General features: G+C 55.2%; 4 protein-coding genes across 4 annotated transcripts; 1 reads left to right on the plus strand and 3 right to left on the minus strand.

Moving 5' to 3' along the window:
- Window positions 1–322: 322 nt before the first annotated feature.
- Window positions 323–1,167, minus strand: ISF_06128 (PEX11 domain protein; the record flags this gene model as incomplete). The annotated part of the gene is made up of 2 exons (XM_018849732.1): window positions 323–652; window positions 871–1,167. The coding sequence occupies 2 exons, from the start codon at window positions 1,165–1,167 to the stop codon at window positions 323–325; spliced, it is 627 nt and encodes a 208-aa protein (XP_018703230.1).
- Window positions 1,168–2,009: 842 nt separating this feature from the next.
- On the plus strand, window positions 2,010–3,575 carry ISF_06129 (IMP-specific 5'-nucleotidase 1; the record flags this gene model as incomplete). The annotated part of the gene is made up of 4 exons (XM_018849733.1): window positions 2,010–2,034; window positions 2,135–2,326; window positions 2,376–2,678; window positions 2,755–3,575. The coding sequence occupies 4 exons, from the start codon at window positions 2,010–2,012 to the stop codon at window positions 3,573–3,575; spliced, it is 1,341 nt and encodes a 446-aa protein (XP_018703231.1).
- A 1,310-nt stretch (window positions 3,576–4,885) lies between these two features.
- On the minus strand, window positions 4,886–5,621 carry ISF_06130 (Protein kinase-like domain protein; the record flags this gene model as incomplete). The annotated part of the gene is made up of 2 exons (XM_018849734.1): window positions 4,886–5,389; window positions 5,448–5,621. 2 exons carry the CDS (start codon window positions 5,619–5,621, stop codon window positions 4,886–4,888), a joined length of 678 nt encoding a protein of 225 aa, XP_018703232.1.
- A 3,075-nt stretch (window positions 5,622–8,696) lies between these two features.
- ISF_06131 (hypothetical protein) lies at window positions 8,697–8,954 on the minus strand (the record flags this gene model as incomplete). The annotated part of the gene is made up of 1 exon (XM_018849735.1): window positions 8,697–8,954. The coding sequence occupies one exon, from the start codon at window positions 8,952–8,954 to the stop codon at window positions 8,697–8,699; it is 258 nt and encodes an 85-aa protein (XP_018703233.1).
- Window positions 8,955–11,807: the final 2,853 nt, after the last annotated feature.

Below are 11,807 nucleotides of genomic sequence, written 5' to 3' on the forward strand. Positions count from 1 at the left end.
CCAATTTTTACATAGTAAGTAGGTGGTGACAAGGGGCGGATGACAATCGTTTCGCTAGTGATGTGTTCGACGTCCTGTTTGGGCCATCGAGTGTCTGCCAGCGTGGGGGGCGCATTGTCTAGAGATGATCAAGAAGAAAAGAATAATGATTTATTTTGTTTAACAGTCTATGGCCTGCGGTCTATGGTGTATCGTCTATAGTGATAATTGGTACATGTTCCGTTTGACTGGATCGCTTTTGAGGGATAATGATGAAGTCTAGTCATTACTCATTGTCGGATGCTGTAACGGAGGGATGCTGGCACAACGTCGGAGGTGAGCCTCATTTTTGCGCTTTTGCCCAGACGTCCCTCCAGGTAAGAGCCGTGCTCACGGTCATCAGGCAGCCAATGGTGGCGTCGTCGAGCGCGAGCCAGCCGACAAAGGACGCGGGTAGGGTGAGGTCGAGCGCGTCAACAACGAGGCGTCTCAGCGATGGGAGCTGCTGATGCTGCCGCTGCTTCTCCTTCTTGGTGGATCTTGAAGCGGTCAGGACGACGCGCAGGACGAGGGTGCGGGCGATGGAGGCGAGGATGGCGTAGAACCAGAACTTGTTGGCCTCGACGAGGACGGGCGTGTACCAGGGGACGACGTGTATCTTCATGTCGTGAAGCTATAGGAAGTCAGGACTCGGGGCGGTTCAGAAAATGTTGGGGGAGATGAAGGGGTGCGGTGTAACTTGCCAGGGTCAGGTTCTCGAGGGCAAAGTATACGAGTAGGCAGCTCCATTCCACCAAGTCAAAGGTTTTGTGCACGAGCGAGGCGTAGACCTGGGTGGCCGCGTCGAGGACATTCTGGATGCAATCTAACAGAACAAAGAATCTCAAATACCTCCTTGCTATTGTTGTCCGTTGTTAGATGACCGGCACTCAACGTCACGGGGATGGGCTTACCGAGATCGAGCTGAGAGGAGGCAATGAGGCTCCGCGTGGCCACGACGTCGTCGGTCGCGACATGGCCGGAGACGAGGACGAGGCCTTGGAAGAGACGCAGGGTGAGATCCAGCCCGGCGGTGGTGCCGAGGAACCTGCAGGTCTGCCGGAGGAGGGAGGCCCGTGAGGATGAGACGGCGGCGGAGGGGGGAGAGGGGCGCTGGGGCCGGTTGGTTCTGGACTTGGACTTGGCCATGGTAAGATCTGTCTTCGGCTACTGGAGATGGCCCTGATTCTGTGAGGTAGAAAGTTTCACGATGAATGGCGAGGGAGGGGGGATGCTGGTCGCACAAGGACAAAATTGGCGAGGTCGGTGTGCGGGCCTGAATACCGGAGTTGGCGCCGTAGCGGGCGTTTCCAGGGTGTCGGCGAAGATGCGGCGACCAGCGACCAAGGTAAAATGTACTGAGTATCAGTTTACAATCATCTCAGACGAGCCCTTTTTCGAACCGATTTGCGTCACCTGCAGTGCTTGATTGGCCTCTGCAGCAGCGGCCCGGAGTTGGCCGCTGGCACACCAAAGACCCCAGATCGCCAGGGCGCAGCTGTAAAGGCGGATCGCCCATTCGCCCACATTGTGCATACACCTCACGCCGCCTCAGGCTATAACAAACTTTGAACTATTTTCCCCAACATAGCATCTCATTCTCTACAAGCTAGCCTCTCAACTTTTTATTAGACGGCGTCTCTTTTTTGTTATCTCATATTACCAAGGCACAAGGGTAGCTCTCGGCGCTCTCCGGCCGGTTGCACCAAATCAAGTGGGGCACGTGATGGTCTTGGCGGGCCGTTGACTGTTCTCAACTGAGGGTGGACGAACTTGACCTCTTCAACACAAACAAGTCAGGTTGATCTTTTTTATCGTTTTTATAATCTCATTATCTTGAGTGCTTCTATCCGGTCGCACGAAATCAGGTTCATCGCCAGCCATTGTGGGAGGAGGAAACAAGCACCCAACTCCTCCTTCCCGTCTGCAAACGCTCCAACCCCGCTAGTCTGATCTCATCTCAACCTCACCGTCGGTGAGTCAAAGAAACAATGACGACCCGATACCGCGTGGAATGTTAGTACAGTCCTGGAATCGAACAATCGTGGACCTCACCATCGCCATCCGTACCCTACATCGCCTACCTGGCACCTTCCAGCCCACTGACCGCCATTAGATGCGCTCAAGACGCACCGACGAGACCAGTTCATTGAATGGGTCAAGGGTCTCCTTGCCGTTCCCTTCGTCCTCTACTCGCAGCCCACAGGCGTCGTCGGCGATGGCACCAGCATCGCCAAGATGTCAGAGGAGGCGCACCGCCGCTACGCCGAAATCATGCGCGACGTGGAAGTCATGATTGACGATCATAGTAAGCGCAACGGGCCTCTTGACACGAAGTTCTGGCTAATTTTTCACAGTCGCTCGTCAGAATCAAGACTCCCCCATACCCATACCGTCCAAGTTGGGCATGTTGGTCCCGACGGCTGGCCCCTTCTTCACCAGGCTACCATTAGAGGCCGCCTTCAAGTATCAAGACCGCAAGCGCTACATTTCTTGCCGCCGGTACGTGGCGCCATCTTTCAACGATGTCCGCCTCATCCTCAACTCTGCCCAAATCATGGCCGTCACCAATGGCACCCTACAGCTCGCCACCTTTGACGGTGACGTCACCCTGTATGAGGACGGCCAAAACCTCGAGGCCAGCAGCCCGATCGTACCACGTCTGATTAGCAAGTTTACCCCTCCCTGCGCGCAGCACCATGCTGCATCGTGCGACACACCACTAACCTTGGACAGACCTCATGCGTAACAACATAAAGATTGGCATCGTCACCGCGGCCGGCTACACGACGGCTGACGGCTACTACGGGCGCCTGCACGGCCTGCTGGAGACGGTGGCGGCGTCGACGGAGCTGGACCCCGTGCAGAAGCAGAACCTCGTCATCATGGGCGGCGAGGCCAACTACCTGTTTGAGTACTCGCAGTCGTCGCCGCACCGCCTCGCACCCGTGCCGCGCGCGCAGTGGCTGACGCCCGAGATGGCCTCGTGGTCCGAGGCGGACATCACCGCGCTCCTCGACGTCGCCGAGACGGCCCTGCGCGACTGCGTGCGCTCCATGAACTTGCCGGCGCGGCTGATCCGCAAGGACCGCGCGGTCGGCATCATCCCGGACCCGCCGCACATCCAGATCGCCCGAGAGAGCCTAGAAGAGACGGTGCTGGTGGTGCAGCGCATCCTGGAGCTCAGCAGCCTGGGCCTGCGCGAGCAGGCCGCCGCCGCCGCGGCGAGCAAAGTCTGCGCCGCCTCGGCCGGCCCGGGGCCCTCCAAGCGGGGCGTGCCGTTTTGCGCCTTCAACGGCGGCCGCGACGTCTTCGTCGACATCGGCGACAAGTCGTGGGGCGTGGCGGTGTGCCAGCAGTGGTTCGGGCGGCGGGACGCGGGCGCGGCGGCGATTGGCGGGGAGAACACGCTGCACGTGGGTGACCAGTTCCTGAGCGCGGGCAGCAACGACTTCAAGGCGCGCAGCGTGGGCACGACGGCATGGATCGCGAGTCCCTCGGAGACGGTGGAGCTGCTGGACGAGCTGGCGGACCTTACGCAGAAGAAGCTGGCGTGATGATTCGTGGAATGAGCATTTTTGGGGATATGAGAGCATGCCATTTCGAACAAGTCAACAATCATTGCATTTCAACTAGGTCGAGATTATTTCAACGCGGCGGCCAAGACGCATTTTCAACGAGATCAACATTAGCATATCAGTTCAACATGTAACATACATATACCAAGCTCAACGCCCGCCTTTTTTTTTTCTTTTTGCTCGTGTTCTTGTCGTTGCAGTCTCAGCGACGATTGCTGATTTTTGTGAATATCTGCTGGTGTCCCCCGTTCTCCGCCTCACCCAGGTGTGGGTTGCTGTTGAAGGGTGGCAAATCTGAGCTAGACTGGTGGACGACTTGTTAGCAGTCATGCTCTCCCAAGTACAGAACGTTGGCCGGGTTAGTTATGTAAATTCGACGTACTGCTGAGCTCGACCGCCGCACCATACACGAGGACGACTCAGCCGGGAATCGTGCAGAGTGGGTAGAGTCGGGGTCGTGGTCGCGGCCATCAGCCAACGTGCTCGGCTTTGACGCCGCCGCCGGCCGAGTGGTGCGGGCGGCGGCGTAGTATGCGGCCCCGACAGCGCCGGCGCCGGTCACGGCCAGCATTATATTTTTGCTTGCCATGCTTATCTGAAAAAGATGAAATACGGAGAAGTTTGAAGGTTCTGGTAGATGAGAAGGCTGTTGTTGTTGTTGAGTTTGAGGACTGGGCGTCAAGGGGCCGTGGCTTCAGCAGGTGGTCACGCGCGCCTCTGGGATGGTCGTAAATCTGACGCAACAAATGCAGGCATCGATCAAGTCGATGGGCTAGCAAACTGCTACCCAAAGAAGACAAGGCACGGAGACTGGGAAAATCGGGTCTCTCATCAACCGCTTCAAGATGCCTTGCCCTCTCTCTTGAGTCACTTATTAACGACATGCGCTAACCAGGATGGCGCAAAGGGTATTAGAAAAACAGCATGAATAGTTCCATGGCCGGCGGGTGGATGTTCTCCCCCCATGTTTCTGGTAGTTGAACTAACATTCCTGTAAATTTTCGAAAAGAAGATCATCTAACACACTGTTCGACATGGCGAATACGGGTTCGGAGTACAGGCGGAGTACAAGACATGTACGACCACGTCGACCTGTCACGATGCCATGCTTCTGTGTGTCGGGATCTCTGCGGAACCACGGCAAGGTATCCCGGGGAACTGTCGGATATAGAATGGAAAGAATTTTATGTATAGCAAAGGTTGTACAAGCAAGGAAACCCGCTTCCAGCAAAAAGGGAAATAGTCGTATATCTCATCATCCGAATGCCCCCCCTCAAAACACCCCATCCTCACGCCCAGAGGTTCCGTCGCATGTCGCGCTCATATCTCAGCAGCTTCCTGTGCACCAGCTGCAATCCCACATGATCATTCTCAAACTCCGACGACGTCGCGCCCGGCGCCGTCGGGCCCCTCTTCCTCGGCAGCCCGCCCCCCCTCGCCGCGCACGAGTCAAAGTCCACCAGCACCACGTGCCCGCCGTCCCTGTCCGCGAACATGACGTTGTCCTCGCACACGTCGTTGTGCACAATGTCTTGCGCGTGGAGGTGCGCCACGGCCGCGCCCAGCTGCGCCATGGTCGAGGCCACGTCCACCGGGCCTCGCCTGCGCATGCGCTCCGTCAGCGTCTCCGCGCACCGGTCGAAGCACAGGCCGGTGATCTGGCCGCCGTCGAGGAGGCAGCCGCGGAAGCGGGCGAGGTTGGGGTGGTGCGGGAGGCGCTGGGCGATGCGCGCCTCGTGGAGGAGGTACTGGCCGAGGGTCGGGGTGCCGTCGTAGTCGGCGACGCGGACGCGCTTGACGTGGAGGTTGGGGGAAGGGGGGGAGGGGGAGGAGGTCGACTTCTTGCAGGACAAAGGCGTCGCGGGCGGGAAGGGCGACGGGGGAGGCGTAGCGGCCGGCGACGCGGGCGGTCCACAGCTCGGTCTTGTTGCGGAGGTAGAGGACGTGCGTGTAGAGGAACATGCGGACGCCGGCGATGTCACCCCAGCGCTCCCTCATGGAGTAGAATTCCCACTCCGAGTCCATGGAGGGAAGGGGGCTTGTCTGTGTAGGAGGAGGAGGACAAGGACGAGGAGGACGAGGAGGACGAGGACGAGGACGAGGACGACAGTCTCTGAGAGCAGAGCCAAGTCTTTCAGACCCCATAGGAAAGCAAGTCTCCCAAAGGAAGAGGAAGCTTTTCTCTCATGAAAAGGAGTACGATGAAAAGTGAGGAGGAGGCCTTTTTTCACACTTCTCCCGCTGCCTCCGCCTTCCTCTTCTCTTCCTCCCTTGTGCAACCTCACCATGCATGCATACAGTGGCAGCATGCATTCCTCTCACTGTCCCTTACCCGATGTCGTCTCTTGAAGGGCCTTTGCAGGGCTGTTTTGCTTTTTTTTTTTTTTTTCCCTTCCCAATTCCTTTTACTTTTACCTCGCTGGGGTGGGTGTGACCAGTTCTGTCACTTCACATGTGGGAGGGAGGGGGTGTGTGCAGCCACGTTGTAATGAGATATAGACAGGGGGGGTGGAAGGGGGAACGACGCACATGGAAGCACACGGAAAACGGGAACATGAATCTTTTTAAACGAGTGTGGGGTGTGTTTATTGTCAATTTCCAAGGCAACTTCTCCGATCGACATGTTTGCATCCGTATGCTGGACGGGACGGGACGGACTGGGTCCGGGTCGATCGGCCATTGCTGCCAGGACAGACTAAAATGGAGTAAAAGAAGGAAAAAGGAAAAAAGAAATTACAAAAAGAGTGACGCTAAAATAAATGAGAGAAGATATTCCTTCGCTCTAGCCCAAAAGAAGAAAAAATCCGAATAACCAGACGAGGTGGCCGTCGTCCATGGAATGCACCTTGCGGTCAGATGCATGGCCTTTCGTCTCGTGTCCGCGGGGTTCGCTAGACTCGCTAGGCTCGCTGGCTTTGACCCATTCGAGGATAATGTAGCCGGTTACGAACCCGGAAACCCAAGCGAGAACCACAAGGAAGACCGCCACCGCGGTGTCGTCCATCGCGAAATGGGGGATCGAGGTGTCGAGGAGAACAGGGTGATGGGCAGATTGTGGCGTTGGAGGGATAATTTATCGGTAATAAGGGCAAGAAGGAAAAGAATAGCAAGAAGGGTAGGAAGGGTAGGGAGGGTAAGGAGGGTAAGAAGGAGAACGTTGGTAGCAGGAGACGAGCGGCCATTATATACATTCCCTTCATCCATGCCCTCATGCCGTGTGACTTGTTAAATTCTCTTGTATTTTCGTCATAACTCGTAACCGTGTAACGTTTTTCTCATCTTTCTTTGCATTGCAACTACATTGTAGTAATTTCTGCTTCTTTTGAATGCTGTTTATAGCGATTCGCTCGCCCGGTGCACCGCCCGCTCTACGTCCACGCTCAAGGGTTACACCGGCGCTCGCTTTGAGTATACAGCATGTCGCCGTGATAAAGAATAGGCATAGTAACATGATACAAGGGCATGTTTCATTGAAGACGACTACTGCGGTTACGGTGGAACATCTATCTGTTCCGGGTTGTGCCTCTGTCGAAGCCCTCCAGTCAACAATGGGAGTAGGCTTCTCTCGTGGGAACAAAAGGCACTCGGCTGCCTCGCCCTTCGTAGACATGGTTAACTCTCCCGCTACCGCATGACCAAGAGTTTGGCTAAAAAATACTAAAATTTAATTTTTCTTGAGTATTTATTCCATCTTCTGCCGCGTCTTCTCCTTCGTCATGACGGCTTTCTATAGCGATCCGCTCCCTTTGACACACCACCTAAAGAATGGTCCCCGAACATAGCACAAATGACAAAAAGATTCCTGCCTTGTAAAAATACGACCGAATAGACACATAACCCGTCTAGTGTCGGCCTTTATCGCCGTCACCACCGGGGCCGGCTTAGCAGGCTCCCATGACGGGTCCGTCTCCGTGTAGGGTGGAGGCGGCGCCTCCGAGACGGGCCGCTGCGGGGATGGGTTCTCGGTCCGCGCCGCACCCGTCGGCGATGTGTTCCCGCTCCGTTTCGTTTTGTAAATTTTCCAGATGATAACGGCAATAGCGAAGGTAAGGAAGCCGCCCACAATGCTGAAGAGGAGTATCCTCAGCCAGTCTCCAGGGTGTGCCTCCCCAATCGACTTGTTGAGCGCAGGACCCAGATATATCCGAGGGAGCGACCTCGAGAGCGCATCGCTTCGAGACGCCACGGAGCCTGGCGCTGGATGCATTATTCTCCGTAGAAGAAAATGGGTGGTGAGTTGGGTGATGTCGTACAATGGTGCTGGCGCTTTTTCCGTGCCAAGACCGGTGGACAGGTATACATTCATCATGTCCCCTCAGACATGCTCCAACGTCAAAGATTGCCGTTTTCTCGTACAAGTGTCACGGTCAGAAGGCGTTTCTCCTCTTTGATGCTTCTCATGGTGATCCGCTGGCTTTGCGACAGCGCTCAAGGGTTGCACCAGGCGCTTTGAGCAGAGATTGCAAGCCCCTGGGCTGATGGAGGGAGTACGAGTAGGTTTATTATTACCTAGGAGAGGGACAGTATACATAAAAGGCTCAAGAGACTTATGTCGTGTGTGGCGTTTCATACATGCGTGACTTGTTGCCAAAGTGGGCGGGCTTGTCCAGGCGCTCGCAGTTTACCTTGTTCTACGTCAGCAGCATGCATTGGGCGATGTCAGCACCGGAGAGAGCACATCCTACTTTGAAAGAATGCCAAGACTTCTGTACACCAATGCATGCTATAGTCTGTTAAGACTCTGACGTCAGGAAACTTGATGATGGGCGGGAAAACGGCGCAGACGTACACTTTTGACTGGCACAGCCCCTTGCCGTCGGGTTTCCGCGCGCCGTCACACAAAAGGGAAAGGAAACAAGATTAAAAGAAGCTAATATAAGCAAATGTGGTTAGATCAAATCGAGAGGTATTGCAGGTTTCGGATAAAAGCACGCACTAAAGTAGAACAATCTTCACCGAAGCTTCCTTGGACCACGTGCTAGGTCCGCAACCACTCGACATTCAACGTAACAAATATAAACAAAAGTTCAAACACATGACCAAGAATCCAACGCTCTGAAACACAAACAGAAATGACTGAATGGGATACTCTACGCAAGGCTAGTGGCAGCCTTGCGTAGGGGCCGGCTTGGTAGGGCCGCCGCGGTACTGGCTCTGCCGCACCGCACTTGGCGCGTAGACCGGAGCCTGAGGCGGGCCGTAGACCGGCGGCGGCGGCGGTGGCGGGAACCAGGCCTGCTGCTCGATGTCTTTGGGGGCCTCGTTGTTCTTGCGGCCCTTGACATACCACAGCGCGACGATGATGAGGAGCATGCCACCGCCGAGAACGACGGGGAGGACCAAGAGCTTGCCTAGCATGATGAGCGGGGTGATGTCAAGGCGTGTCGGGACAGGGCTTTCGACGCGAATATGGTATTCAGAGATCAAGATTAGCCGTGACAGTTGGGTCAGAGTTGAGATGCTGTAGAGTGTTGCGAAGAACCCAGGATCGGCAGACGTGCGGGTATTACATCTCTCATGCCAGCTCGACTTGACCACTCTCACTCTCCTTCGTATCGTCTCACATCTAAAAACTCTCCTAAACGCTTTTCGCGATGATAGGCTCCTCTTGCTCTTTCCCCCTGTATTGCTTGCGCCGCACGGTTGCAGCAGGCGCTTCGAGCGAGGCTGTCGCTGGTCTATGCCATCGACAGCTATGGAGAACCTCAGTTCACAGCCACAACGCCCGCCCCGGAAATGATGAGCCGAACCGTTGAGGCTGGGCTGTACATGCCCACTCGGCAGACGGCATGTTTTGTTGGTGGAGGGTATGTAGCATCGGGATGGGATCGCGGGGGAGTCGTCATTGGTCGCACCGTCCGGCTTACAGGCTTCGTGGCGGACCTACGGACGAGCTAGCCGGGGTGTGAGTGAGCGCAGTTCATGGGGGATTCTCGTGGAAAAGAACGAGTGGCTCTTGTTAGTCAGTCCTTGATCGCTATACGTGGCTATCTTCAATGTTGTCCAATTGTATGTTGTCATCTAGACCCTCGCAGCTATGGAACTCCCTTATCCCCCACCGTTGTGTATCGAGGTGGCGATGCTCGTGCCAAGAGAGCACAGCCAACTCTGTATCTGCTATCAGTTCCCGCATCTTTCAATCTCTGCAGCAATTCTCAAAACTCTGTAAACCAATCGTTCAACTACCGAGATATTTTGTAAATAGACAGCGCTTACGGCGATGATCTCGACCGGCCTCCCCGCCCGCACAGCCCCTCAAGAGAGACAGAAGTCAACGAAAATACACATGAAAGAAAAAAAAAAAGACTCCATGTCAAAGTTGCAGCAGAACCACTGAATAGACGCTATGCGTACGGCTGCCCTCGTCCGGACGACAGGCCATCGATGGGTGCTATAGCCTTGCGCCGTCACCCCCGGGCCGGGCTCCCCCTCCCTTGACTGTTGTTCTGCTGCAAGTGCGGTGTGTATGTCAGCGGCTACAACAGGCCGGAGACGGGCGGCAGCGGGAGCTCAGCCTACTGCTCAGCGTCTTTAGGAGCCTTGCCCTTACGATCTTTGATGCACACCCACGCGAGGCCTATGCCGCCAAAGAGGACGAAGGGGAGGGCAACTAAAATCCATTTGCTCTCCATGAGGAGCGTTGATGTCAAGGCGTGTCCGAACAGGGATGGGAGAGCTGCGGTGAGGATGTGGTATTGAAGGATCAAGATCAAGATTGGCTATGATAATGGGTTGTGACAACACGTGTTGTGGTGTTGTAGAGTGTCGGTTGTGCTGTTGCAGAGTTGTTGTGAAGAAACCAGGACGACCCCGGAAGTGGCAGACATGCGGTTATTATATATCATGGCAGCTGGGAGCACTCTGTCCCTCTTTCCATTCCCTTTCACATCCAACAACTCTCTTTGACGCTCGTGGCCATGGGCGCTTGCTCTTGTCTCCCGTATCGCTTGCGCCACCGCAAGGTTGTGCCCGGCGCTTCGAGCGAGGTTTCTCGCTGGTTCGATGCCATCGACAACCGTGGAGAGCAGCAGCCCACAGACCACCGAGGCTGGACCGGGCGCTACATGTCCTCTCGGCAGATGTCCACTCGGCAGACGGCTTACTGGGTGATGGAGGGCATGTACATGGCATCGGGATGGGATCCTGGGTCGTCATTGACCGGACGGCGTTATTGGCCACACTGTCCGGCTGTGGGAGCGCAGTTTACAGAAGACTTTCGTGCGAAGAGAATGAGTGGTTCTATAGTCCTTTGGTTCGATGCATGAGTACTCCTCAATGTTGTCCAATGGTGTTGTGATTCACAGTCACCTACATAGCTAACTGTCTTTGGCCCTATCATTGTATATGCAGTAGTAATGCTCGTGCGCAGCCAAGTGCGCGTCTGCTATTAGTTCTCATCTTTTAATATATACAATAATCTTGAAAGCTTCATATCCCAATCGTTTAACCACCGGAATATCGTGTAAGTGGACAGCGCTTATATCCGGGATCCCTCCTGCACAGGCCCTCAGTTGCCCTCGCTCGGTGTTGGCCCGACACCAGCGCGAAAGGCAAAAAGACACAGAGGGAAGCAAAAAGCATAAGGAAAAGAAAAGAATAAGACGCTCAATAAAAGTGATCGTAGTATAACAGGATCACTGATAGACGCTATGCGCAGAGCCAGCCCTAGTCTTGCGCCGTCTCCGCTGGACCCGGCTTGGTGTGTATGTCGCCGGCTTTGACAAGCCGGAGACGGGCGTCTACGGTTGGAACTAGGCTTGCTGCTTAGCCTCATCCTCCTTCGTCTTCTCCTCCTTCTCCTTCTTCCTATCGTAAAGTTTGTCCTGAACTTTCGAGAGCACGTAAGAGATGGCAATGAAGCCGATGAACAGGAGAATGAAGCCGCCTATACCGAGTAAGATAAATTTATAAGGATTTGGTTCTTCCGCCATCGTGAGAAACGGTGATACCAAGGCGTGTTAGAATAGGTCGGTAGAGTTGATGATGGAGTATGGTAATGGAGGAGTGGGTTGAGCTGCAGTGATCGATGTGATGTGGTAGAATTGTCGTGAGGAAATCTGGACGAGTCCGGTCAGGATCTCCAGACTTTATACATCCCCCAATGCCCGCTCAGTTCAGACCCCTTGTGTACTTGTTTCGCATTGTCTCGCGACCAGCGGCTGTCTGTGCCGCTGGTCATGGCGATGACCTCTTGATCCCCCCCCCCCGCCG

Source organism: Cordyceps fumosorosea (genome assembly GCF_001636725.1).
Source record: "Cordyceps fumosorosea ARSEF 2679 chromosome Unknown scaffold_15, whole genome shotgun sequence".
NCBI classification, from domain to species: domain Eukaryota; kingdom Fungi; phylum Ascomycota; class Sordariomycetes; order Hypocreales; family Cordycipitaceae; genus Cordyceps; species Cordyceps fumosorosea.